This window comes from Acinonyx jubatus, chromosome E4 (assembly GCF_027475565.1).
Source record: "Acinonyx jubatus isolate Ajub_Pintada_27869175 chromosome E4, VMU_Ajub_asm_v1.0, whole genome shotgun sequence".
In the NCBI taxonomy this organism is placed as follows: Eukaryota; Metazoa; Chordata; class Mammalia; order Carnivora; family Felidae; genus Acinonyx; species Acinonyx jubatus.
Window position 1 is genome coordinate 38,493,528 of NC_069395.1, and position 25,790 is coordinate 38,519,317.

At 46.7% G+C, this 25,790-nt stretch overlaps 1 protein-coding gene across 11 annotated transcripts in view; it reads left to right on the plus strand.

Annotated features, from left to right (window-relative positions):
* The window catches only part of RPS6KC1 (ribosomal protein S6 kinase C1), a 318,908-nt gene that overhangs the window by 272,641 nt on the left and 20,477 nt on the right, over nt 1-25,790 (plus strand). For 3 of the 11 annotated variants that reach the window (XM_053208753.1, XM_027074463.2, XM_053208751.1), the window contains one exon: nt 4,319-4,820. The exons of 2 other annotated variants lie outside the window; for them this stretch is intronic. In XM_053208753.1, coding sequence (XP_053064728.1) covers nt 4,319-4,416 — 98 coding nt within the window. In that variant the 3' untranslated portion in view covers nt 4,417-4,820. Of the gene's footprint in view, nt 1-4,318; nt 4,826-6,575; nt 6,611-25,790 lie in introns of those variants that run through there. 6 more of the 11 variants (XM_027074461.2, XM_053208747.1, XM_053208752.1 and 3 more) reach the window with 5 other exon arrangements.

The window sequence follows — 25,790 nt, forward strand, 5'->3', positions numbered from 1 at the left end:
TTTTTTTTTTTTTTTTTTTTTTTTTTGTAGTGTGAGGATATTGGTGGTTTTCTCCTGTGGACTGGGAGATAGAGTTTTTGGGGAAAAAAGTGTAGAGGAAAGAAGCACATCAAGAATCAGCTCCGCATTTGTTGAAATTATTTCAGCATCAATTTCCTTTCTCTCTCCCCACCTCCTCCTCCCTCCCTTCCTCCCTCCATCACTCTGTCCTTCTTTCCTCCTTCTCTCCCCTCCCTCCCTCCTTCTCCTTCCCTCGCTCCCTCCCTGCCTCCCCCTTTCTCCCTTTCTTTATTTTCTCTCCCTTTCCTCCCTTCCTCCCTTCCTTCCTTGTTTCTTTGCTTCCTTCCTTCCTTCCTTCCTTTTCCTTCCTTCCTTCCTTTCTTTTTACTGCAGGTGCAGGAAGAATTTTCAGTGTAATGAACAATGGGTGGAAGGAGACGCATCACAGAACATGTGTAGAAATGGTACAAATGAATTTAGGTTTTCTTTAACATTCTCTTCTGTATTCCGAGATAAGAAAACTATTATTATTATTATTATTATTATTATTATTATTATTTTAATGTTCATTTATTTTGAGAGAGAGAGAGGGTGAGTGCCGGAGCAGGGGAGGGCAGAGTGCGAGCAAGCGAGCAAGCAAGAGAGAGAGAGAGAGAGAGAGAGAGAGAGAATCCCAAGCAGGCTCTGCACGGCCAGCTCAGAGCCCAACGCGAGACTTGATCTCACAAACCATGAGATCATGACCTGAGCCAAAACCAAGAGTCGGATGCTCAACCAACTGAGCCACCCAAGCACCTCAAGAAAACTATTTTAAAAGTGAAATAGTATAAAAGCTACAGAGTAGGCAATAAGTACAAATTTTTAATTGAAATATGCAAATGAAGACGAATTACATACGTTCACTTTTGAGCCCCTGCGCTCTCTGAATGTTCTATACTGCCGGAGGGAGCGCTGGTGGGAGGACAGCTCCGGGGAGGGAGAGGACAAAAATGTTGTGGGAAGCAAGGGGAGGGAAGGTCTTTTCTCTAAAGAAATTAGATGACATAATCACAGAAACCAAAGGAAAGTCATCATCTTATAACCACAGGCTCTTTAAAGGTACTCAGATGTGAGGAGGCTTCCGCAATGCCTGGCTGAGACCCAGAGGTGACTGTTGATCTGAGTTTGGTCCAGTTGGGTGTGACTATCGGGTCTCCCTGTGATTAATATTAATATTAGTCTCTATTGCTTCACACCTCACTACCTTTAGTGCTCATCCTCACCTCCATTCTTTGGTGTCACTGTCAGTGGCAGAAAACCCACCTGGGTTATTAAAGAGACTAAGATAGTGGCAGCAACAATAAGCTAACCCTGGGCTGGCCCCAGTCCTCAAATGGGCATAGGCAGATGCCGTTCTGGATCTCTGGACTTCGGTGACACTGACAAGGTGTGCAAAGCATGGACTGTTAGGTACTTGTGCTATTTATTTTAAAATCAGTCAATACATTTATTTTTTATTTATTTATTTTTCAATATATGAAATTTATTGTCAAATTGGTTTCCATACAACACCCAGTGCTCATCCCAAAAAGTGCCCTCGTCAATACCCGTCACCCACCCTCCCCTCCCTCCCACCCCCCATCAACCCTCAGTTTGTTCTCAGTTTTTAAGAGTCTCTTATGCTTTGGCTCTCTCCCACTCTAACCTCCTTTTTTTTTTTTTTTTCCTTCCAATACATTGATATTTACTATGCGCCCTTCAGGGTCGGACCCCAGAGCGACTGTCCCAGGGGAAATAGGAGCAATGTGAAGGGCGATCAAAAGGGACAAACTTCCAGTCATAAACTAAATAATTCCTGGGGATGTAACATACAGCATGGCAACTCTAATCTTGTATATGTAAAAATTGCTTAGACAGTAGATCTTAAAAGTTCTCATCGCAAGAAAAAAAATTGTAACTATTTGTAGTGATGGATGTTAACTGGACGTATTGTGATCATTTGAGAAGAAAAAAAGGGAAAGAAAAAGAGCAGTGTGAAATGAGAAGGCTGTCCTCAGGCACTTACGACACTGTTGGGGCTCCTAGAGTAAAGAATGGTCTCTGTCATACTGTAGAATTTACTTATTTGTTTTGTCTATTATCTGTCTCCAGAGTCTGTTTACGTATTTATTTTGTCTATTATCTGTCTCTCCTGCTCAAATGTAAGTTCACTGGGATAAAGATCTTTGTTTGTCACCCCCAGTGTTTTGAACAATGCTTGGCATACAGTCGGTGTTTGGTATCTACTGAGTATCTGCTGAAGAAATGAACGTTCTCACGTGCTTCTCCAATGGTGCTCGTCCATTCATACGTAAAAAAATACACTTATATCTCACTTCAGGTGCCAGGTACTCCTCCAGCCCTAAACATCAATCCTCTGACTTAGGTACTAGTATTCTCATCCCCATTTTACAGACGAGGAAAATGATTCTTCCTACCCAGGAGGTTGGCCTTAAAGTTTCTTTCAGCCCAACTGAATTATTAGCATCTCTCAGTGCTGAGCTCTTATTATTATGAGTCAGGCATGCATATTAACTTTTCATCTTGTAGAAAGCAAGCAATGTTCGGGAGCACGTAGAAAGTAGAGTCCACTATGAGAAAGGGACAGCAGGAAATATTACGGAAATTCAGAGGATAATGCTGCTGCTTCTGTATGTTGTCTTGAGAGACACGGGAAAATGCGATAGAAAGGCATGCTGGGAACAGCAGAAACAAAGATGTGGAAGGCCACCGAAGAAGACCTCTTTTTGGTTGCCACTCAGGGGTCCCTCAGAGCCAGAATCCTGCCTCTCGTGGGCCAACGGCTCTCTTGCCAAGTCTTGGTATGTCTGTCCTTCCAACAGTCTAAGGATGCGGTCTAGCACGTTGGTGAAGAGACCCTTAGCTATTGTTTTCATTCCTCACTTGGGCCCGTTCGTGAACTGCTCTGAGCCTCAGTTCTTTGTCTATAGAATCGAAGCTAATAGGACCTACCTTAATTGCCTGTTGGAAGCATCAAGGGTGGTCATGGATATGAAGCTCTTAGCTTTACCTGGTGCCATGACTGCTCAATAAACTTGCTGCTGTTATCCACCCTAGCTGTCTGAGTGCTGGGAGGTGATAATAGTCACAACCTTCTGCACTCATGTGGGGCTTACGGATTAGAATCCTTTCGTGTGCGTGAACTCATCGAAACCCTACAGCTGTTCACCTGAACTGGCCTGGGAAAATCAGCCGTCTCTGCCTTCCCTAACAGATATTTTAATTCTGATGAGTGACTTTGGGCTGAAATGAACAATCCAGGCAAAGGAACCCAAAAAGCTGTGGCTGAGGGGGCTGGTGGGGAGGGGTGGGTGGGATGTACAGGTGGGCTTTGCTTTCAGAACCGGCTGGCAGGGCCCCTTCTCACCACACCAGCCCCTCTCGAGGCACAGTACTGGGCGCTGGGGTGACTGCTTGGGACCACTGGCTCTAAATAGGGGCCTACAGACTACCACAGGCGTGGGGCAACTGATGGGAGAACCCACAATCTGAGATAGTCCTATCTCAGGGAGACTCGGAAGTCAATTTGCTGTGAGAAGCAAGTTGACACAGCGTTTTCCAAAAATCATGCTCTGGAGTAGATTTGCGTAAATGAGTGTATTGTATTTTTTTTTAGAAACCATGAAAGCTTTAATTACCTAAACTCTAATTAAGCTTGTCTCTTGCAGAAAACACCGGATAGCAGCTTATTTTGTACTTGGCTCCACTTTTTTTGTTTTTAAATATTGGGTGATATTCTATATGACTCTCAGTTCAACTCCACGGAAACACTTCAGAGATGTTTGCAATCCAACAAGTGTTTCATTGAGCACCTACTAAGTACCAGCAGGGCTTAGGTTTTAAATACAAAGGACCCGAGCTGCCTGGGTCCATTCTTGGCTCTGCCACTTGCTAGTTGTGTGACCCTGAACACGTTAACTGTCTTCTGCCTCAGTTTCCTGATTGATACGATAGGCATTATACCTGGTGCCTCTCTCAAGGTTGTTGTGAGAATTAAGTGAGATAATGCGAGCAAAACATGTAGAGCCGTGTGGGCAGGCGGTGCTCTGTACAGATTGGCTCTTATTACGTGCAGGCTGCCAGGCCAGGAGCTGGGCTAGAGCCTCCAGGGACACTGTCTCTGAGTTCTTGGAGCTTGTAGTCCAGGGGAGAAGCCAGGCCGCTAGCAATTAATCAGCAATGAGTGATGCAAGGTATAAAAGGGGCAGGCAAGGTGCTCTGGGTTATAGACCCCCGCGGATACTCTGGATGTTTTCATTTTCCTGTTTCATTAACGTAGGCCGGCTCGTTAAGCATCACAGGTCTTCAGGGTCGAAAGGAACTTCCAAAGGTCACTTGTCCCCTTCAGTGACCCAGGGAAAACCTTCCTTCAGATGACACCACGATCACATCTGCTTTCTCCTCCTGCTCCATGACGGAAGCACGTTCGTGGACTCAACCCAGACTGGCCTGCGTTCAGGAACTCCCTGTGGATTGAGTCGGAGCCTGTCCCGGGCAGACGTTCTCAGCACTGGTCGTTAGGAATGGAGTGGTTCTCTGCATCCATCGGTGACCCATGCCGTCTTGATTCCTGGACCTGGGCATGGGGCCGTGGCCATTTTCTTTGCCTGTGGCTGTTGGTCACTCTGCCTGTGGTCCCCAGGGCTGTGGTGGGCAACAGGACAAGAATGGGCAGAAAGCAGAGGCCAGAACCAGGGGCCTCCAGAGGTTCTTAGCCTTTCATCTGTGGAACACCTACTTGGAGAGCACCTGGAGTAACTGTTTGAAATGAAGATTTCTTGGTCTCAGACCCAGTGAGCTCCAGAGTACACACACACACACACACACACACACACACACACACGACACTCACACACACGTATGCATATATTTAATGTTTATCTCTTGGGGGGGGGAGAGAGAGAGAGCAAGTGGGGTAGGGACAGAGAGGCAGAGAGAGAGAGAGAGTCCCCAGCAGGCTGCATACTGTCAGCACAGAGCCCAGCGCGGCGCTTGAACCCACAAACCTTGAGATCATGAGCTGAAATCAAGAGGTGGACGTTGAACAGACTGAGCCACCCAGGTGCCCCAGAGTACACGTATTTAAATAAGCTTCCCGGATGATTCTTAGGAGGCTGCTGCCCCAAAGCTGAGCCCCTGAGCCTGCTTGGAGCCCTTGTTGGAGACAAATGCCTTTCCTTGCTGGTTCCCGAGTGCTTCACCCCTAATAGGCCTCCCTCCTGCCAGGTTTCTTCAGAGCCCTCAGCCCAGTGTCCAGTCCCACTGGCTTCTAGGGCCCCCCAAATACACCGGGAATTTGGGGTAAGGAAGGAGGAGGAGGATGCTGGAATAACCAGCAAATTGGGGATAGGGGTCTATGGCTCACAGAATCTCAAAATGCCAGAAGTGGAGAACATCTCAGAGCCGGACCAGTCCAGTTTTTAATCCGAGGGTGAAGCCTCACCCCTTTAGCAGCCACGGGCACATATGCAAGGTCTGACAGCCAGCAGTGGGCTGCGCCAGGGCCAGAAAGGCGACCTCTGGTTCTTGTCCTACTGTCGCGATCCCCCCTCCCCCCCCCCCCCATGAGGGCCACCTCTGGTCTGGCCTATTCAAGTTATGGGGGCCAAAGAAAGCGCCATTCGCCTACGTCTGCTGTGCGGGTCTTGCCCTCTGCATTACTTCACCAGCAGTTGGGAGGGCCACGCCGAGGTTGGCTGCGTTTGTGGATAGGAGCAAGTTAGGGAGAAGGCGAGCCGGGCCGGGATGTGGGCCGGGGTCCAGAAACAACCTGGCTGGCTCTCGTGTGCCCCCCGGGACTGCTGGTGAGTGAGCTACTCTGTGGTGGTGCTTAACATTCGTGGTTGTTCTCACTGCTGTTTGGCCGCACAGACATCCACGCCTAACTGACACAAAGACACCGCTCCAGGAGAAAGAGCATTTTCTCTGCTGCCGCTGCTGTTACTCTTGCTAAAAAAAAAAAAAAAAAAAAAAGAAAGAAAGAAAAAAGCTTTCATGAATGCGTCAGTGACAGGACAGGGTTTGGTTGTGAATGGCGGTGGATTGCCCTCTGCAGTGTGTTTGTGCGCATGAGTGCCTGTGCGTGTGTGTGTGTGTGTGTGTGTGTGTGTGTGTGTGTGTTTGAGTCTTGCCCAAAGTGACTGACGGATGGTAAATTATTTTAAAAGCTTTTTTTCCCCCTTTTGTGTATCACCTTCACCCCTGGCATGTTATATGCCAAGGTACTAGGCCTGGGTCAGAGAGAGATCATGTTTGAGAACTGGAACGTGTTCATTTGTACAGAGCGAGGGGGAGGGGCACAGCCAAGGGGCGGATGGAGACGGGCACCCGGATGTTTGCTCAAGTTTTCTAAAGCTCACTGGAAGACGGCGGTGGGGGGGTTTACGCCGCGCTCGGAAAACACCGTGGAGGGTTGAAGGAAATTTTGCATTCTTTCTTCAGTAGTCAACTCCACAGCTTCCCGATGGCTTCACATCTCCAGCTTAGATGGGCTCGGGCACACTGAGTCCCAGTGAGACTTTAACTTCCTTTTCTAGCACTGCACCTCTCAGAGTGAGAGCTGAAGATGCCCATTGGTTCAGCACCGTGTCGTCAAGAAAAGAAGACACAAAACCCAGGATAAGTAGCCTCAACCCTGCTTTGAAAGACTTGCAGGCCTGGAAGTGGTTTCATTTTGATTGGTTAGAGCTTTGTCACTTGCAGATGACAGAAACCCATTTCGAACCAGCTTGACTGCAAAGGGAATGCCGTGCGTCTCGCATGCGCGGAAGGACATTAGGTTAGAATGACAGGACGGTGACTCCACATTGCCTCCTCCATCGCGGGACGTCTATGAAGTCTGCCTGCATCAGCTGCTCTGGGGCTTGGTCCCCCTCTCGCTGCAACCTGACTTCCTCTGTGCATTTTGGAAGATGGTGGCCATCAGTGCTGAGTTCACAGCCATATAGCTTTCAATCCAAGGGATGGAGCAACCCTCACCTTCAGTTTGGAAAATTCTTGGAAGGATTCTGGTAGGTCCTTGTGTGCAGCAGGCTGTGGTGCTCGGATTGGGCCAGCCAGAGCCCTGTGTCCACCCTTCTTCGAGGCTTATAACAGATAAGGTTAAGGGTTGGGTGCTCTCTGTGACTCACAGCCCCACCAGGCTGTACAGGAAGAGGAGGAGGTGGCCCCACATCACACAAAGATGAACATTGACGAGAAAAAACCCCAAAGCTACCACAATATGCTGTAGTAGGTTTTGCAAGTAGGAGAGTAACATAAATGGAACCTTCAAGTTCTCCTCCCTGTGGTGGCTGAGGTGATGTGTTATTATCTCCAGTTAAAGACCCAAAGGGGAGCAGGCAATGGCACAAATGATACAACCAATGAATGCGGGGTAAAATACCCACAGCTTTGCACTTAGTAAAAAGATCAATACTAATTTCACTCAAAAATGTATATTTCAAGTCATAAGTAAGTACAAGACACTTTGCTAGTCCTGTGTCTGGACCCCAAGATAGGTAGAATGGGTCACATCCTTTGGCAGTCATGATATATTAGGGAGATTAAAAACGTGGAACAATAGTACCAGGTACTATGTGGTAAACACCAGAGGAAAGGTTCCAAGTCTGCAGGAATGTCAGAGGAAGAAGTGGTTCTCTAATTCCTATTAGAGGTTCAGTGTGTGGTATGGGAGGAATTTCATCTGGCCGCTAGAAAGAGACTTGACCACAGTGGCTTAAACAACATTAGAGGCTTATCTTAAGTAGGCAGCATGCCAGCACCAACAAAATCGTGTAGCAGTCAGTCTTCCTGCGTTTTGCGCTGGTTTCCATCCTCAAGATCACTGGATGGCTGCCAGAGTTCCAGCCATTTCATCTGCATCCCAGGAAGTGGGAGGAAGAGGGGAGAGGGCGAAAGAGACTCTTTTGGTTCAGTCAGCTCCCTTTAAGCAGTTTTTGTGCTTGTCTTATACAACACTTTTGTTTTCATGTTCTTGACCAGAACTTAGTTATGTGCCTATATTTAACCATGCAGTCTTTTAGTCACCCTGAATAAAATCTATCTTTTGTTACCAAGGAAGAAGGGGAAAATGAAGATCTGCGGCTGATTGGCAATGTCCACCAATCCCAGAAGATTTATAGGATATTGGGCTTTTATGCCATTATTTATTAGTATACAATTAAGTCACTTATCTATTTGAGATAATTTATTAAGCACTTTCTGTTTATGTAGCAGGAGCTCTATCCTTGTGGATATAAATGCCATAGAGGTGGAGAGCCCAATCCTGTCCTCAAGTAGCTTCTAGTTGAGTCAGGAGGGAGAGAGAAATGCTGGAGTGCGGTTTCTACAGCCCAGCTCTTTGCTGTGTCACTGGGAAGAATGACAGAGTTTGAGAGCCTGAGATCAAACAGTTCACAATGTTATAGTGCAGAAAAAATAATAATAGCCATGGCGACCATGTTGAGCAAAGATGGCCACGATGCAATCTCCCATCCCGCATGCCCTTCAATGATACGGCCTTGCCATTCGTCCATTAGGAGGTGGGGCATTCTAGCCCCAGACACCAGATCTGGGAGTGAGTGAGGCTTCTGACCAGTCCAGCCTCCAGCTGTCAAGTTACCCCCAGCCTTTGGGTCTTCCTAAGCTGAGGCCCAGACATCATGGGGCAGAAATAAGCCATCCTTCCCGTGCCTCATCCAAAGTCTTGCCCACAAACACATAGGCATAATGAGATGCTTATTTCAAGATGCTTAGTTTTGGGGCGATTAGTTCCACAGCAATAGTAACTGGAAAAATGGCTATGGCTTGTATTGTACCAGCCGTACTCTGGGCACTGTTCTAAATGCTTTCACTCACTGACTCTTCCTAGAAACTCTACTAGACTAAGTGCTGTTATTCTCCGCCTTTTACAGATGAGGAAACTGAGGCACAGAGAAGTTTTATCCAAAGTCACACAGCTAGATGTGATATATCCTAAGCATTCTGGCTCCAGAATCTTCACGTTTTCTTGCTACACTCAACTGCCATGGGTAGGTGAACATGTGGTCTGAGAACGAGATCGCATAGGTAGTCAAGTCCTGGTGGGTACAGCTGGCTCCATAACATCCTCAGAGCCAGGTTATCACAGCATGGGTCACACCTACCAGCAGCCCCACTTGTGGGACTGACAACTCATTCCCTGAACTTCTAGTCTCTGCAGCCACAGGTGGTCAATTAATCTGTTTCTCATCTTACTCTTGCCGCCCACTCTGCCAGCTTGTTAGGTTTTGACACTTGAAAACTTGCTTTTTAAAATTTATTTATTTAAGTAATCTCTACAGCCAACGTGGGGCTCGAACTCAGGACCCTGAGATCAAGGGTCACATGCTCTTCTGACTGAGCAAGCCAGGAACCCCTAAAAACTTTCTTTGTATCCCTTTGGTCAGTTAGGATTCAGTCCAGTTGTGAGTAGTTGAAAAATGTACTAGCATGACTAAATGAGGAAGAAATTAATTTTTCTCACATAACAAGGAGTCCGGAGGTGCTTAGAACATAATCCAGTGCTGGGTACTTACTCAAGGATGTTAACAAGGACCAGCTCCTTCTGTCTTCCAGCTTTACTATCATTAGCGATGCCTTTTGTCTTCATGGTTGCAAAATGGCTGCTGTATCTCCAGGTGTTGTGTCTATGTTCCAGGCAGAAGGGCCTTGGCAGAGAGGGGAGAAGTGAAGATTACAAAGGGCAAACTTCTTCCTTTTATGGGCTTTGCTCATTCTATGGGAGGCAGGAGGGATGTTCGAGGGGGGCAAATCTCTCCCGGGAGTTCTATCTACATCTTATTGGCCAGAACAATTTCACACTGCCCCCGCTAGCCACAGAGGAGGCCGAAGTTCAATATTTTGCTTTCTGGCTTCTGTAGTAGAGCAAAGCAAAGCATAGGTGGCTCAGAATATGAATGTTTAGTGTGGAGCTCAACAAACTTATTCAGCAAAGGGTAAGATAGTAAATATTTTAGGTTTTATGGGCCATATGGTCTCTGTCACACCCACTCATCTCTACCATGTAGCGTGAAAGCAACCACATTTATTTATGTGTGGTGGTGTTTCAATATGACTATGTTTACCAAAACAGGCGATGGGCTGGATTTGGCCCATGGGTCATAGTTGCCAACCCCTGGCTTAGTGATTCAACCTGCATTATTTGCCACTGGACCCAAATATTCCAGCCAAAATGTTACTCTCACAAATTAGGGCCCAGGCATCCCGGAAAGATGAAGGTGGGGAGTGAATCTCATGAGATGATTTGGTCGCAGGGTTGACTCCGATGGCTGACAGCTTTGTGGAGGGGACATTTCTTCTCTGCATTAGTCACTCCATGTCTCTCTCCAGACCACAGGTCTGGGTCAGCGAGGTGACCAAGGGGCAGCTCTTAGTTACCCCAGCTGTAAATAAAAATCTGAGGGTTGAATGGACACATAGGATTCATTGAACACCATAAATATCTGTTTCCATATTCTTGAGCTCTTTGGTACCCAGAGAATAAACTAACAACAGATGTTTGGGGCGGGGTTAGAGAAAGCTTCTCTAATTTTCTTAGCCTCACAAAATTTCACATTTGTATCTGGCTTCACCTTTGCTAGAGTAGAACCAGCATTGAGACAGTATGCGTTATATAATCTCACATCAAACCTTTGTGTTTATCATTAAAAATATGGCAACATCATTGCGGTTATAAACAGAGTTACCAAGGAAACCAGTTTATCATAATTAGCTATTTATTCCCTCTTCTTTTTTTCTCCCTCTCCCTTCCACCTGAGCTTTCTTTGGGCTGAAAGGTATGATAAGCTGCTATCAGCCTGGGCTCAGTGGCTAATTGGGTCCTAATATTGATTCATAGAATTACATCGCTTTTTTCCATAACCGTGCTGTTGTGCATCGTCTGTGCTTATTACAAATAGACACAGTGATGGAACAATTGCTTTGTTATATGTGTTTTAAATAGTCATAATAGCTGTCCCCTAGGGTGGTGGTATATCAAAACCCAACTGACAGAAGATAAAAACTTTTGGTCTATAAAAGACCTGTGGTCCTTTCTCTTGCATTAGGAAATGGTTGTGAACGGAATTGCTTCCTGGATGGGGTTTCCCAGTCCTGCAGGATTTTTCTTGTTTCTTGCCCAGTACAATAGACAACATTAGCCAGTATCCATATTCCACACTGATACCCTAGAGCAGGGATTGGCAAACTTTTTGTAAAGGACCAGGTAACAAATGTTTCAGGTTTTGCAGGCCATATGCCCTCTGTTGTAACTATGGAACTCTGCCTTTAAAGCAGGAAGGTAGCCATAGGCAATATGTAACGAGTAGGCAAGGCCGTGTTGCAATAAAACTTTATTTACGAAACAAGTGGCAGGCCAGATTTGGCCCAAGGGTTGTAGTTTGCTAACACCTGTCTAGAGCCTTGATCCCGAATGTAGGGAATGAACTTCATTTTTTTTTTAAATTAATTCTAGTATAGTTAACATACAGTGCTATATTAGTTTCAGGTGGGCAATACAGCGATTCAGCAATTCTGTACATTGCTCATCAAGGTAAGAGTCCTCTTTAATTCCCATCACCTATTTCACCCATCCCCCCACCCCGACCTCTCCTCTAGTAACCCTCTGTTTTTTCTTTAGTTGAGTCTGTTTCTTGTCTCTCTTTTCTCCTTTGTTCTGTTTCTTAAATGCCACATACGAATGAAATCATATGGTATTTACCATCCTCTGGCTGAATTGTTTCACTTAGCATGATACTCTCTACCTCCATCCGTGTTGTTGCAAATGGCAAGATTACATTGTTTTTAATGGCCGAATAGTATTCCACTTTACCCCCACACCTCCGCCCACACCCACGCACCCACACCCACACACTCTTCTTCTTGTTTATCCATTCATCAGTGAGCACTTAGATGGGTTCTGTGGTTTGGCTATTGTAAATAATGCCACATGCAATAGACACAGGGCTGCATGTATCCCTTTGAGTTAGTGTTTTGTGGGAGTGAACGTCTTAGAGTAGGAGCAACACCTGGAAAAGACTGGATAAGCCACCAAGGCCCAGTGTGCCCCTCCTCAGCTGTCCTCCAGGTGGCTCACTCCCTGCTGGTCAGTCTGTCATCAAGTGAGAGGTTTCTGATAGTGACCTTGCCCATGGAGGGGTGGACTAGAGATCAAGTGAGTTGGGGTCAGTCCTGACTTGGACACTTAAGTGGATGACATTTTATCCTCTGTCATCCACTCTGCTTACTCCAAAGAGCTGTGAGCATCAATGGAGACCATGAATGGAAAGGTGAACAGTAAGCCACTAACTCATGTAACCACATTGGTGTGGCTGTTAAGGTGTTGCTACAGAGCAGGTGCCAGAGTTCCAGGAAGGGAATGACCCTTGAGGTTTTAGTCCAGCTATTATCGGGGTCTTGAGCCCACCCTATGCTACCCTCTGGGAAGCTGTCCAGTCTGAGTATTCATTACCCCAGTGGCCAAGTTCATGATCTTCCAAGATAGCCTGCTCCATCAAGAGATAGTTCTGGTTGTTAGAAATTTCTTGCTGATACTGAGCCCAAATCTATCTTTCTAGGTCTTCTACCCACTGGCCCTGGTTCTATGACTTAGCATTTTCCATAGCAAGATCAATCTCTTTGTCACTTGACAGCTTTTTGTATAGTTGAAGATAGAAGCCGTGGCCTCCGTCTTCTCCTCATCTGGCTAAACACGGGCAATTCCTTGAACTGTTTCTATATGACATGGTTTTGAATCTTTTAGCTATTTTATTTTATTTTGAATTTAATTTAACTGTTTTTATTTTGAGAGAGAGAGAGAGAGAGAGAGAGCAAGGTAGGGAGAGGGACAGAGGGAGAAAGGGAGGGAGAGAGATCCCAAGCAGGCTCGAAGCTCAGTGCAGAACCCGACGCGAGGCTCAAGTCCACGACCCTGGGATCATGACCTGAGCTGAAATCAAGAGTTGGATGCTCAACCAACTGAGCCACCCAGGCATCCCCAAATCTTTTCACTATTTAGGTTGCTCCCCTCTGTGCAAGTGCCATTTCCTCCACACTCCTCCTGGGGGCGTGGTATACCCTCAGTTGGACACAGTATTCCATACAGACTCTGACTGGTACACAGTAGAGTAGGATTATCATCTCCTATGTCCTAGATTTAATACTTCTGTTGACACAGCCTAAAAACGCATGTGACCACATCACAGTGTTGGATTTTATTGAGTTGAAGTTGATCAAGATCTTTAACTCTTTTTGACACATAGTACTCAGTCACGGCTACCCTGTCCTGACTGGTGCAGAGGAAGGTTTACCTGGATTTCCAATAAATATATGCATATATTTGGGGGGCCGGATTTGGCTCCTTTGAACACAAGGCCAAAGTCCCTTTGAATTGTGATTATACATCTTGTCGATTTGGGTCATCTGACCGAATGAGAACGCTGACTGTAATGTCAACCACACATCTTCACCTAGCCGGCCCGCATTCTGTTGCAGACACAGGCACAGCCTCTAAATCAGTGCTGTTCCATTTGTACTGGTCTGTCAGGAGGTTAAGGAGCTCACTCCAGAATAAAAGCACTGCGTCGAGGAAGTCTAAGCTGAGCTCAACACTGCTTAGTGATAAAGACGCTTTGCAGGCTGCAGACGGACAGTAGTGTCCCGACCACACTTTGGTATGGCTCCAGGTGACACTCTAAGGTCTTGATCAAAACCCTAGAGGCTGGTTTAAGGAGGGTAGATGAGAAGAAAGTACACCTTCACAAAAGTAAAAAGGATGGCGATTACATGAAAATTCTCGTTGAGGTTCAGCCTAAGTTAGGGTTCTAATGGAACGCCTCTTCAGTCTGGATTTCCGTGCGGATTCAGTACACATTCGTTGATTTCTTATGCGGGGGGGAAAGCCATTGTGCGAGGCAACAGGGCTGGGGGAATGGCTGCAAATATAAATAAAATACGGGCCAACTGTGGTTCGGGAGCCTTGGGCCAACTGTGGTTTGGGAGCCTTAAATGTTAGCAAATAACACATCGTGGCATCAGGCTGCTCGTGGCCTCCTCCAGCAGCGTCATTCTCTCCTTTTACTTTATAACGGAATCCTGCATTTATTCATGGCAGCTGGGTCCTCAGGTGAAAGATCACATATTCCAGCATCTCTTGTAGTTAGACTTGCTCGTGCGATTGCCAGCAATCATCTCGTATCACGGGGCCACCTTAACGATGGGAGTTTTGTGCTCTAGGGATGTTGGAGCAGAACAAGAGGAGGACCCCAGATCTCTGATGACTGTGGAGCTTCCAGCCCTGCCTAACTGTGGGCTTCTTCACGTGAAGGGATAATTCCTTGTGTGTGTTCTAGTTTCCGTTTTCTGCAGCTGAACCTCATCCAAAGTGACAGAGAATTTGATACTTGGAAGGGGGTGGCTCCCAGAAACACAGTCTGAAGTGTGATATTGACTGAGGGGAGGAGGTGGGAAGGCAAATATTTAGAAGTCAGATTTTGCTAACTGGAAAGCTGGTGGCCCTAGTTATACACTGGTAGAGCATTTGAGCCTTTGCCAGCTGCAACTGGGAAAGCCAACCACGAGCTCCTGCTTTAGAGGAAATGGCAGGAAAAATTCAGTGCTGGTTAGCTCTCTCCCTCTTGCCACTTTTTAGCAAAGTCCTGCAAATGAGAGCTAGCCAGTCCGAGGGCAGATAAGGAGAGCAGTACTGCTTGGCCAGGGAGGTGCTCTCTGCCCCAGGTGGAGACGTGTATTGAGAACGTAAAACTTTGTTGCCTTTTATTCTAAAAAGTGAAGGGGGAGTTAGAGTGGCTCCCAAACCAGTGCCTTAGTAGGATATACGGCTGGTGCCCACCCCGCGAAGACAGGAGTGAGGGTACCGTCTTCCACAGTGTGCACTGCCTGCCTCTGAACTCATTTATGTTAGAGAGCGACACTATAAAACAATTATAAAAGCTGCTGGTATTTTGGATGAATGTAATGGAACCCGATCTTAATTGATGCTCAGGGCCCAGGGGCCGATTGTGAAAGTTTCCTTTGGTTATGCCGAGGCCTTGGTCCATCGTCCTCTGGGCAGGAGGAGCGGCCCTGACAAGACCTGAGAAGAGTGGGTTTGGGCAGGTAAGGGGCAGGCAACCTCTAAGAGGCCACCTGTTCTGGGGGCACCTGGGCGGCTCAGTTGGTTAAGCATCCGACTTTGGCTCAGGTCATGATCTCATGGCTCATGAGTTTGAGTCCCGCATCGGGCTCTGTGCTGACAGCTCAGAGCCTGGAGCCTGCTTCGGATTCTGTCTCCCTCCCTCTGCCCCTCCTCTGTTTGTGCTCTATCTGTCTCTCTCTCAAATATAAATAAACATTAAAAAGATGAAAAAAAAAAAAAAAAAGAAGGTAACTGTTCCGTACCCTCCCACCTCGCAGCTTGCTGGCTCCTGCCATTCTTCCGTGATGCTTGTATTCCTTGAAGTTTCGAAGGCATTTCAGATATTGGAAATCTCTTCTTAATGAATTTCAAATACTCAGAGTGGGGGATGGGCACAAGAATGCTCCAGCCCCCGACAGCTGCCAAGACCCGGGCCAAGCTCCGGGGAGCGAGGTAGAGAGGCCTAGAAGTGGCAAGGACGCCGACCGGGAATGGAGGAGGAAGGCCCAGAGAAATGTAACCGGGATCATCATTCTGGTAAAGGCCACTGCAGCCTGGGATGCTGGGATCCTGGGACAGGTTTCTCGCTCAAAGCCATTCTCTAAGGCCGATCCTTCGCTGCATCAGTGAGGTGGAATTTGATCCATGTAGACAGCTGATCTGGACATTTTTGGCCTGGATTATTTGTTTGACTGTCTCCACTGATCAAATTAACTGGATAATTGCCAAATCTCTTCTCAGTTGTGCTCCCTCAGGCAGCTGGTGCGGCCAGCAGGATGGGGTGGGCCTCCAAGGACAAGCCAGATGAGAGAATTAGCACATGCTTGCTACCTGGTATACCCAGGGAACCGGCCATTTAAAATCGGGGGTGAGAACTGGGGGCCAGGTTGGAAGCACGTGGGTGATAGATGGGCCTCAGCTCTCCCGGCTTCACAAGCATCATAGGTCAGTGACGCAGCCTGCATTTCCCCCACCTAAGCCTCTAGACCAGCACATAAGATAGTGCTTCATTAGAACCGGCGAGCCGGGGCACCTAGGTGGCTCAGTCGGTTGAGCTGCTGACTTCGGCTCAGGTCATGATCTTGCAGTTTGTGAGTGCGAGCCCCACGTCGGCTGGCTGCTGCTGTCAGCCTGTCAGCACAGAGCCCGCTTGGGATCCTCTGTCCCCCGCTCTCTGCCCCTCCCCCACTTGCACTCTCCCCCAAATAAACAAATATTAAAAAAAAAAAGAACTAGCAAGACGCCCTAATTCTGTGCCCACCCGCTGCTGTGTGTGCGTTCAGGGTATTAAGGGTCAATCTCTAAGTGTTTGTTGTGCAGGGAGATGCATTTCTTAACCTCTAGGGGCCAAGAAGAACTTGAAAGAGGCTGCGTAAAAGACAGGGAAAGAGATCTTCCTTCTCTTACCTCAGGGTGGTTGGGATCCCGGGCTGTAGCTTGAACCGGCACACTTGAGTGGTAATCCGACTGTTGTGGGTGTTTCTTGTGTCTTTCACCAGAGCACATCTTCTTTAAGAGTGTGATTCTGGGTTGGTTTCCTTAGCACTTAGTACCGTGTCCTGCACATCATCAGTACTCAGTGAAGTGGTTAGTCTATTGCTTAATTCAATAAGATTTAGTGAGCTCTTATTACACGCTTGTACACTCTGCGGAGCACAAAGTTGGTCAAGCCTAATTTGTGAGGAGCCCCCGATTCATGGAGCGAAAAGTGATCACAGTGCAGTATGGGAAGAGGGATGGTGGTTTTGAACAGAACTGCTTTGGGGTATTAGAATAGTGTTGGAGGTACTCTCACTAAGCCAGAGCCTTGAGGGGGCTGAGGAAACAAGTGAAAAAAATGAGAAGAGGGGTGCCTGGGTGGCTCGGTTGGTTAAGCATCCGACTTCGGCTCAGGTCATGATCTCACAGTTCCTGAGTTCTAGCCCCATGTCTGGCTCTGTGCTGACAGCTCAGAGCCTGGAGCCTGCTTCGGGTTCTGTGTCTCCCTCTCTCTCTGCCCCTCCGCTTCTCACGCTCTGTCTCTTCCTCTCTCAAAAATAAATAAGCATTAAAAACATTTAAAAAAAAATGAGAAGACCTGCCATTCCTGCGTAACAATCTGCTGGTGCCCAGTGAGGGCTGCCTGCCCTGAAATGGGGCTCCGGCTTCTTGGTTAGCTGGGGTGCATGCTCACTGCTTCTGCTCCTGGCTTGACCTCCTCAGATGAACCTGGGTTTGAGGGAGCAGAATGCTGGCTCCTCCCCCAACTCCTATCCCTGGATGGTCTTTTTTTTAAATGTTTATTTATTTATTTTTGAAAGAGAGAGAGAGGAGAGAACAAGAGGGAGAAGGGCAGAGAGAAAGGCAGATGGAGAATCCCAAGCAGGCGCCACTCTGTCAGCACAGAGCCCGACGCGGGGCTTGAACCCACGGACCGTGAGATCATGACCTGAGCAGAAACCAAGAGTCGGACACTCCACTGACTGAGCCACCTAGGCATCCCATATGCTTGGATTTTTTTTTTTAATTTTTAAAAAATCTTTATTTTTGAGGGGGGGGGGGGACCAGAGAGAGGAGACACAGAATCCACAGCAAGCTCCAGGTTCTGAGCTGTCAGCACAGAACCTGATGTAGGGCTCAAACCCCGAGAACCCTGAGATCATGACCTGAGCTAAAGTCGGATGCTTAACCGACTGAGCCACCCAGGCGCCCCTGGATGGTCTTAGGAAACATATTCTAGTAGAGCACTAGACCAGGAGTCAGAAATCTGGGGCTGTCGGTCTAGCTCTGTGATTTGGGGCAGATCACTTTACCTCTTCCTCAGTTTCCACAATGAAAATGAAGTCCTCCCATGGTCTCTGTGTCGCTCCCAGTGTTTCTGTGTAACGGAGAGAGGCAGTGGGGCTAAAAGCCCTTCATAAACTGTTGACCAAGAATAAAGAACAGGCAGGTGGTTGCACCAAATGAACGGTTGGGGTCTCTGCCGGTGGGTGCTGCAGAGAGAAGGGGCGTTTGCCTGTATCCCTGGGCTGGGGCCTTTAGCATGCCTTCAAATAGGGCACCAGGAACTGGATGTCCACAAATGTAGGCCCGGCTTCTGGTCAGATCGTCCAAATGTTTGCCTTTAGATCCATTGAGAAACCACCGAGCAGGTGGGGAGGTGGGTGCAGGAGGCTCCCGGAGGCCTTTGTCAACAGAATCCTCGGTCCCCATGCACATGGTCTGGCCCTGAGGGCCGTACAGCTGCACGTGGCCCAGCCTGGCAAGGGGAGCGGGCTGGGTGTCTGCCCGTCTGTTCGAGCTCTGTTCCATGCGAGTTCCGCAGCAATCGCCCTCAAACCATTTCTGTTGGACTCCCTCTCTCGGGAACTTCTGCTTTGTCATTTAAAATAGTTTGGGAACTTCAGATTTAGCCGAGTTTCAGAGCGGTTTATGTGGTCTGTAGGCGGTTTTGTTTTTAAAATTCATGACAAGTTCCTTGCAACATGTTTTATTATATTTTCACCACCTGTTCTACCTTGGGGTGGTTTTAAAATCTGGGACTATCTATCTGTCTTTTTTTTTTTTAAGTTTCCTTATTTGCCATTTATGTGTCTTGCAAACACACACACACACACACACACGCACACGCACATACACACAATGTGAATTTAAATATGGATACATATATACATGGAGGTATATATATATATATATATATATATATATACTCAGCTCCCCCTGTGGCTTGATTGGCTTTAAACTGTGGTTGTAATGTTGAAGGTGTATGTTTTGCCAGGCTAATTATGGAGTTTTAAATGATAAATTTATAAAACAAATAAAAACTTGTAAAACCCTTTGCCAGTGATAAGTGCGATCTCTGTGAACATTAATAGCAGAAAAAATACCCCCCAACACACACAGAAAAACCCACAATATTTAATCCTCCAAGGAAAAAAGCCCTTGAAAGTTTTACAACTTATTCTAGCTTCCATTGAAGGGGAAAAAGGGAACTAGTGTGCCCATTTTTACAGATGGAAAAACCAAGTCTCAAAAAGGGTAGCTGGAGGCTCAGTTGTAGAAGTGGGGTCTATCCCCACATGCCCAACATCCATGTAATTATTTATAGTATCTCTGTGTGTCCATCAGGACAAGGGACCAAGACATATTTATAGCACTGTATTCTATTTCTTTTTCTCTAAAAATACAAGTAACATGCATTCAGGTCTAATGATGGTCTCATTTGAACCCCCGGATCCAACCGTGCCTGAAGCCTGGAATTTTAAGTTATGTGACTCAGTAAATCATCTTTGGGCTTCTTCTACTAGAAACTAAAGAAAAAAATAAAAAAAATCCCCAAACAAAAAAACAATCCAGGGTTACACTTTTTACATGTATGTACTTACATTTGACATAAAAATGTGATGTGAGGTGGGTATTATCATCTCCACTTTTTAATAGACCAAAAAAGCCCAGGTATGCACATAGAATGTTTTACTGCTTATAAAACCAGGTCAACAGATATATAAGATTCAAGACAAACTAAGCTTTTAGACGAAATAAAAAAGCAGTCTACTATATTTTCCATAATATCATTGGGAAATATACATTAAGCTCCCTGACATGGTGTCCTGTCATAACCCTTGTGTTGAGATTTTCAAGAAGGATTTTGTTTGTGGCATTGAGACACTGACCCTCTCTTCATTGCATGGAAACCAAAGCTTCCCAAGGGCAATCAGAGAGCCCTCAATATCCTCTGTAGTCTTCTGCTTTTCTTGTCCCACAGGGAGACGATTTGTAGTATTGCATGACTGGTAATATGGGAAGCAAGTGGAGTGATATGTACAAGTTGCATATTTTATGCGAGTGGAATCTGAAGAGTAATATCCTGGAACAAATAAAAGAAGTCAGGGTCTTGGAATGGTTAAGAACACGGACTTTGGTGTCATGCAGACAGACCTAACTTCAGCAAGATATTTGACCTCTTTAAACATCAAGTCCTCCATCTATAAATGAGTATACTATGATCGGTAGCACATCTCAATAAATGGTAGCTCTTCCTATGATCTCCCCAAACTCCAATCAAATAAATCTGGGATGCACTGCATGCTAAAATCTTAATCTTTGAGATTCATGTTCATGAGTATATTAAAGACTTGGAGGAGTCCACCAATAAGGAAACCGATTGCTTTCATTTATCCCAGTGTTTTCAGATCTAACTTAAGCATACAATACTTCTCTCCTCTCCGATCTTCTTGCAGAACCAGGGGTCCCATGGAACCCACTTTGAGAAACCCCAGGGGTGCGCAACCTATAGTAATTGAGGGGGGATTCGTTAGGCCACCACTAGGGGGTGTGCCAGCCAAGTTTTCTGATTCTCAGTCAGAAAAGAGGGTTTGCTCTCTGCTTCCAAAGAGTAAGAAAGAGCTTTTGAAGGATTCACTGGGGAAAAAGAAGAGGCCAAAATGGCCATGGTTTGGGGGAGCAGTAGAAGTAAAAAGAAGTGTGGCCACACCATGTGGAACGACGGAAGTTTTCCTGCCCTTCCTTTTCTGATATGCAAATGGCTGACCTTTGGACAATGAATCAGCAGAGACCTGGGAATGGCTGACACGGAAGGAATGACTTGGGGGCCAGGCCAGGGCAGGGGTGGGGAAGGGAGAGGCAGGCCTGCAGTGGAGCATCAGAGGCCTCAGGAGGCGGAGCCTCAAAAAGACCAACACTCTCCAGGATATTGGTTTCTGTATCTGCTATGAAGATTATATAATAATAATAACAATAAAAAATAAAATGTTCACATTAGTATAAAATACATATTTCATAAATACATATTTTCTGTCAAGTAGAGCAGAAGTATGTTTGTGTGTAAGCGAATCCAAGGGGTGCATTTGGAGGTGGTCACTGCACATCGGATGATGAAAGTGTTCATCGTAGGGAATTTGGGAAATGCAGAGAAGCAAAGTGAGATCACTTGTAGTCACACCCCCTTCCCCAACATTTTGAAGCAGGTAGGGGGTGTGTAAATAACTGGGTATTTGATGGAGCACGTATTGGTTAGGGTTCTTTTGGTTACAGTGACAGAAATCCAATTCAAGCACCCTGGGTAAAAAGGGGGCTTTATTCTGAAGACCTAGGCTCGTGTGTCTTGTGGGTTCCAAGGGTGGAAGTGTGGCCGGCCCCAGGAGCAAGAACAGCAGAGACTCACGTGCTGTGACTCTTGTTTTTCCCTCTGTGCGTGTGCCTCCTCTCGTCTCTTCTCTCTGTGGATCAGCTGCCGGCATCTCTGGCCCACGGGCTAGGACATGTGGACCCACATCTGCAACTCCTGGCCACTATGTCCTATCGCTTCTACTGCTGGAAAGAGACAGATTCCCTCAGTTCCAGTTCAGAATTACTGGGGAGGGAGACGATTGTCCTGGCTAGGGTCACACATCTACCTCGGACCATCAGCTGGGGCCAGGGCCAGCCATACTGTGCAACTGTGCATGATGACTCCTCTGTGGCAACTCTATTTGTGTGTGTGTGTGAGTGTATGTGTGTGTGTGTGTGTGTGTGTGTGTGTGTGAAGTTCCCAGAAAAGCTGGAGTTGGGGTGGGGAAAAGGGATACTGGCAGACAAAACAATATCTAGTGCTGTATATGTTTTCTATATTTATATAGCTGGGATTAAACTGTATGTAAATGTCTCCTGTATCCTGTTTTTAATCCAACCTTATGTCATCACTATTTCCCCGGTCCTCAAAATCTTTGTAAGCAGCATTTTAAATTATTGCTTTGCATTCAATTATTTGGATTTACTTAGCACATTTTCAATTGTTAGATTGTGTCTATTAAATTTTTTGGAGTTTCCATTAAATTTTTTCAAGGGGGATGCGCCATTAGTGATAACTATGATGGAAGGAAATTTTCTTGACTCTATCGAGGATTAGGTTCATTACTGTGAATAAAAATAAACAGGATTTGTGCCCACAGTTCTCCTCCCCTTTCACAGGTAATGCAGACTGTTCTGGGGCTCGGCCCCTACAGCACATTGCGTTTCTCCTCCACCCTTCCCCAAAGCCAACAGTGGCAGTGGGAGTTGACGTTGAACAGTATGGAGGAAAGCAGGCAGGAATAGAGGTATGGTGGTCCCCTGGGGGCTTTGAGTCTACTGTTTTCCCACCTGGTTTGCATCTGGAAGCAGGTCTAGGTAAAGTGAATCATCTGTGAATAAGCCCTTCCACCCAGGAAACTGAGATCCACATGCCCAAAGTCAGGCATCTCAGGAATGGGGCCCCATTTGGACGGGGCTGGGTGTGTTAACGCAGGAGGCTCTGGGAATGGAGGTAACTGGGGGACCTGAGCAGAGGCTGGCTCTTCAATTCTGTGTGCAATTCACACCCCTCTGTTCTAGGGAGCAGACAAGAGTCACGCAGCCATGAACCTGCCACACTCTTTTTTGGGAAGGGATGGCCTTTGGCGGTTGCCAGCATCCCAGGATTTTTCTCAACTTGGAATTAAACATTTGCTCAGGTTGAAATGGGGCTTTAATGGCCCTTCATGGAATGAGGTTTCCTGGATGTGGGGGTCACTGGAGGTACTCCAGTGGAGGGCAAAGAGTCCCTGATGGTGACAACCTTAGCCAAAGAACTTAGACTATTGGAAGGAAGCTCCATGTAATGCCACCAGAAAGGGGAGGAAATTGACAATGGTGTCCTACTGTGTGCCAGGCCCTGTGCTTTACATTTTATTTTTCTGAGGTTTTAAATGGGGTTACCCTACACAGTATTCTTTGTGTTGATTTGATTGGACATTTATTGCTGCTCTATTATTTCAGGTGATCTCTGTTTTAGGGGGAAGGTTCAGAACGTCCTCTGCCATTGTTTTTCTGCATTTTCTAGCACTTTCTATTTGTGGAATACTATGTTTTTTATTAGATATTCCAGTTCCTTCTGTGCTGGAGTGGCTCCAACTGATGTTTTATCATTCTTATTTGTTTTGAATAATAATAAGGGAATAATAATACTAAATGCCCTGACTCCAGGAGGTGGAACATTTCTCAAGCTAGGGCTGTATTTAATTTTGTTTTGGAAACTGCTGAAATTATTCAGCACAAGAGGGCCAAGAGGCACTGTGTTTCTGATTGGGAGTAGGGAAGCTGGAAATAAAACTATTCTTGCTTTGTCAGAGGGGAAGGGAGTCTGATACCTGCATGTGATGCTTACGTCCATGGTGAGATCATACCTGTAAGCTTGAGAGCACGTTGGAAAGTCTTGACTGTAGAGACAATCCCATTTATTTGAATTTTCTACTAAAATTGGAGTTTGGGGACATTGATCAGTATTTGGACACTAGGGAAGAAGTCTTTGGTGAGTAAAGAACAAATAGAGTAGCAGAAGAAAAGTTTAATTCCTGCAAAATAACTACCTTTGTAGCTCCTGTTAGGGTAACTCTGCCAGGCTAACTGGTTGACTGTTGAACTGAGGGGTTGCTAACCTGAGAGGTTGTAAGGGGATGTGCTGTTTCTAAGTTGATGAAGCCACATTTCCTCCAAGGCGACCACACTAGGACTTTCTAATTCAGATCTCCCTCTGAGTAAGCAAAACTCTAGTTAGTGCAATCATAACACAGTTCTCTCTCGATACTATTTGGCCCTTTCAAGGAATTGTAGCTGGTCCCTTAACAGTTTTGTTCTCAGTTTCCTCATCGATAAAGTCGGGGTAATAATGGGTCTTCCCTATGGGACTGCCGGGAGAATTAATTGAGCTAATTAATGGAAATTGGTTGAGCTGTGCCTGGCACGAAGTGATCAATAAATGCTACTTGTTTATTTAGGTGGCGGCCAGGTACATACGGGTTGCCTCGCGGAACTGCACTGGTACCTCGCTCCTATCTCCGCAACAGTGAGCTTGTGTTCCCAGAGCAGGCGGCAGTGATAGTGAGGAGAGAAAGTTCGCAGGCATGTTGAGACAAGAAATGGGCAACTGACACTTATTGAACCCACGCTATGTAGCATGTACTGCCACACCAGCATTTTATTACTTTAACAAATAATAAATCGATACCAAGTACTAAATGCGTGCATGATGAGAAGGGACAGAAGATGTCATCTCCTTTAGAGCCCAGGAGAAGTGGAGAATCTTGCCAAGCAGAAGCGGCATGTGAATGAGAGCAACGCACCCTGCTTCCGTGCCCATCCAAGGCTCCACACCTGCAGACCGCCTGCCACGTGCGTTCTGGAGAAAACACAGCTTTGTGAATGATTTATGCTGGAATCTGATGGAGCCAAGTGATCCTAGGCCAGGCTACTCCAGACAAGATAGCCCATCAAAAGAAGGTCGAGACCCATTTTCGGTCCTAGGGGAGAAGCATGGCCATGGCCAACTCCCAGGCACTTGGCAGAGGTCAGTTGTGGCATTCAGATGGTCCTATAGTTGTCTAACTTCAGGCCGGTCCCTTGACTTTTCCGAGCCCTACTTGCGTTCTCTGCTAAGTGGGGACGATGATACTCACCTTGTGGGACAGACAAGGGTTGGAAGTACTACAACGTGGACAGGATAGTACCCAACTGTTCTAGACTGAATTGTATCTCTCCCGCCTCCAAACCTCCGAACGTGACCTTATTTGGAAATAAGGTTGTTGTAGCTTTGATTAGTTAAGATGAGGTCGTAGTGGAATAGGGTGGGCCCCTCATCCAGAGTGACTGGTATCCTTATAAAGAAGGGGAAATTTGAACACAGAGACAACACAAACATGGGAAGAATGTCACGTGAAGGTGGAGGCAGAGATCAGGGTTTTGCAACCATAAGTCAAGGAACCCCAAAGATTGCCAGCAAACCACCAGAAGCTAGGAGAGAAGCATGGAACAGGGTCTCCCTCACAGCGCTCAGAAGGAGCCAGTTTTCTGACACTTGGATCCTGGAGTTCTAGCCTCCAGGTCTTTGAGACGATGCATTTCTGTTGCTTAAGTCCCATACTTTGTTACTGCAGCTTGAGAAAACGAATATGCCAACCACGAGGAGCCCATCATCATCCTTGATAATTGCCACGGTGGTTTTTTTGCCTCTGATTGCCTTCCTGGTGGCTTTCCCCAAGGCATCCAGCAGGCAACCAGAACCACCATTTGGAAGGATGCACAAAAGGAACGTGCTGGGGGGGGGGGGAGGGTCGTGGGGGGTGGTGTGGAAAGACCGGTGCTAAGACAGAGAAGTGATGATTTTCCCTCCAAGTCTAAATGTCTCCACCACGTGCAGCTCAGCCTGGGCAGAGTGTCTACCAACCTCTCCTTCTTCTCGTGTCCCCGTGCCCATCGTCTGCTCCTCCTCTGCTCACATGTCTGCTTCATGCCCATCTGTGCTGTGGGGTCTTAGAGAAGACTATTTCTCTAAGTCCCAGCAAGGCTCCTGGATCTGCCAAACAAGGATGCCTGGCTTGGCGGAGGGATCACAGAGAATTGTCATGACAACTCCCTAGGCTTGGGAAGCGCTTCTGCACAGTGCTTTCTTCTCCGTTGGCCCTTGGAAGAGTCACACAGGGCAGGGAGATACCTGGAGCAAACGCGGTTTCTGGGAAGGTGGGACTGGGGGCTGGGGGTTGGCAAGCGGCGAGTAACTTTCAAGAGTGAGGAGCAGGAAGCAAGATGGTAGTACTGTGATTTCTTCAAAGTGCTGTGAGCCTGGGGG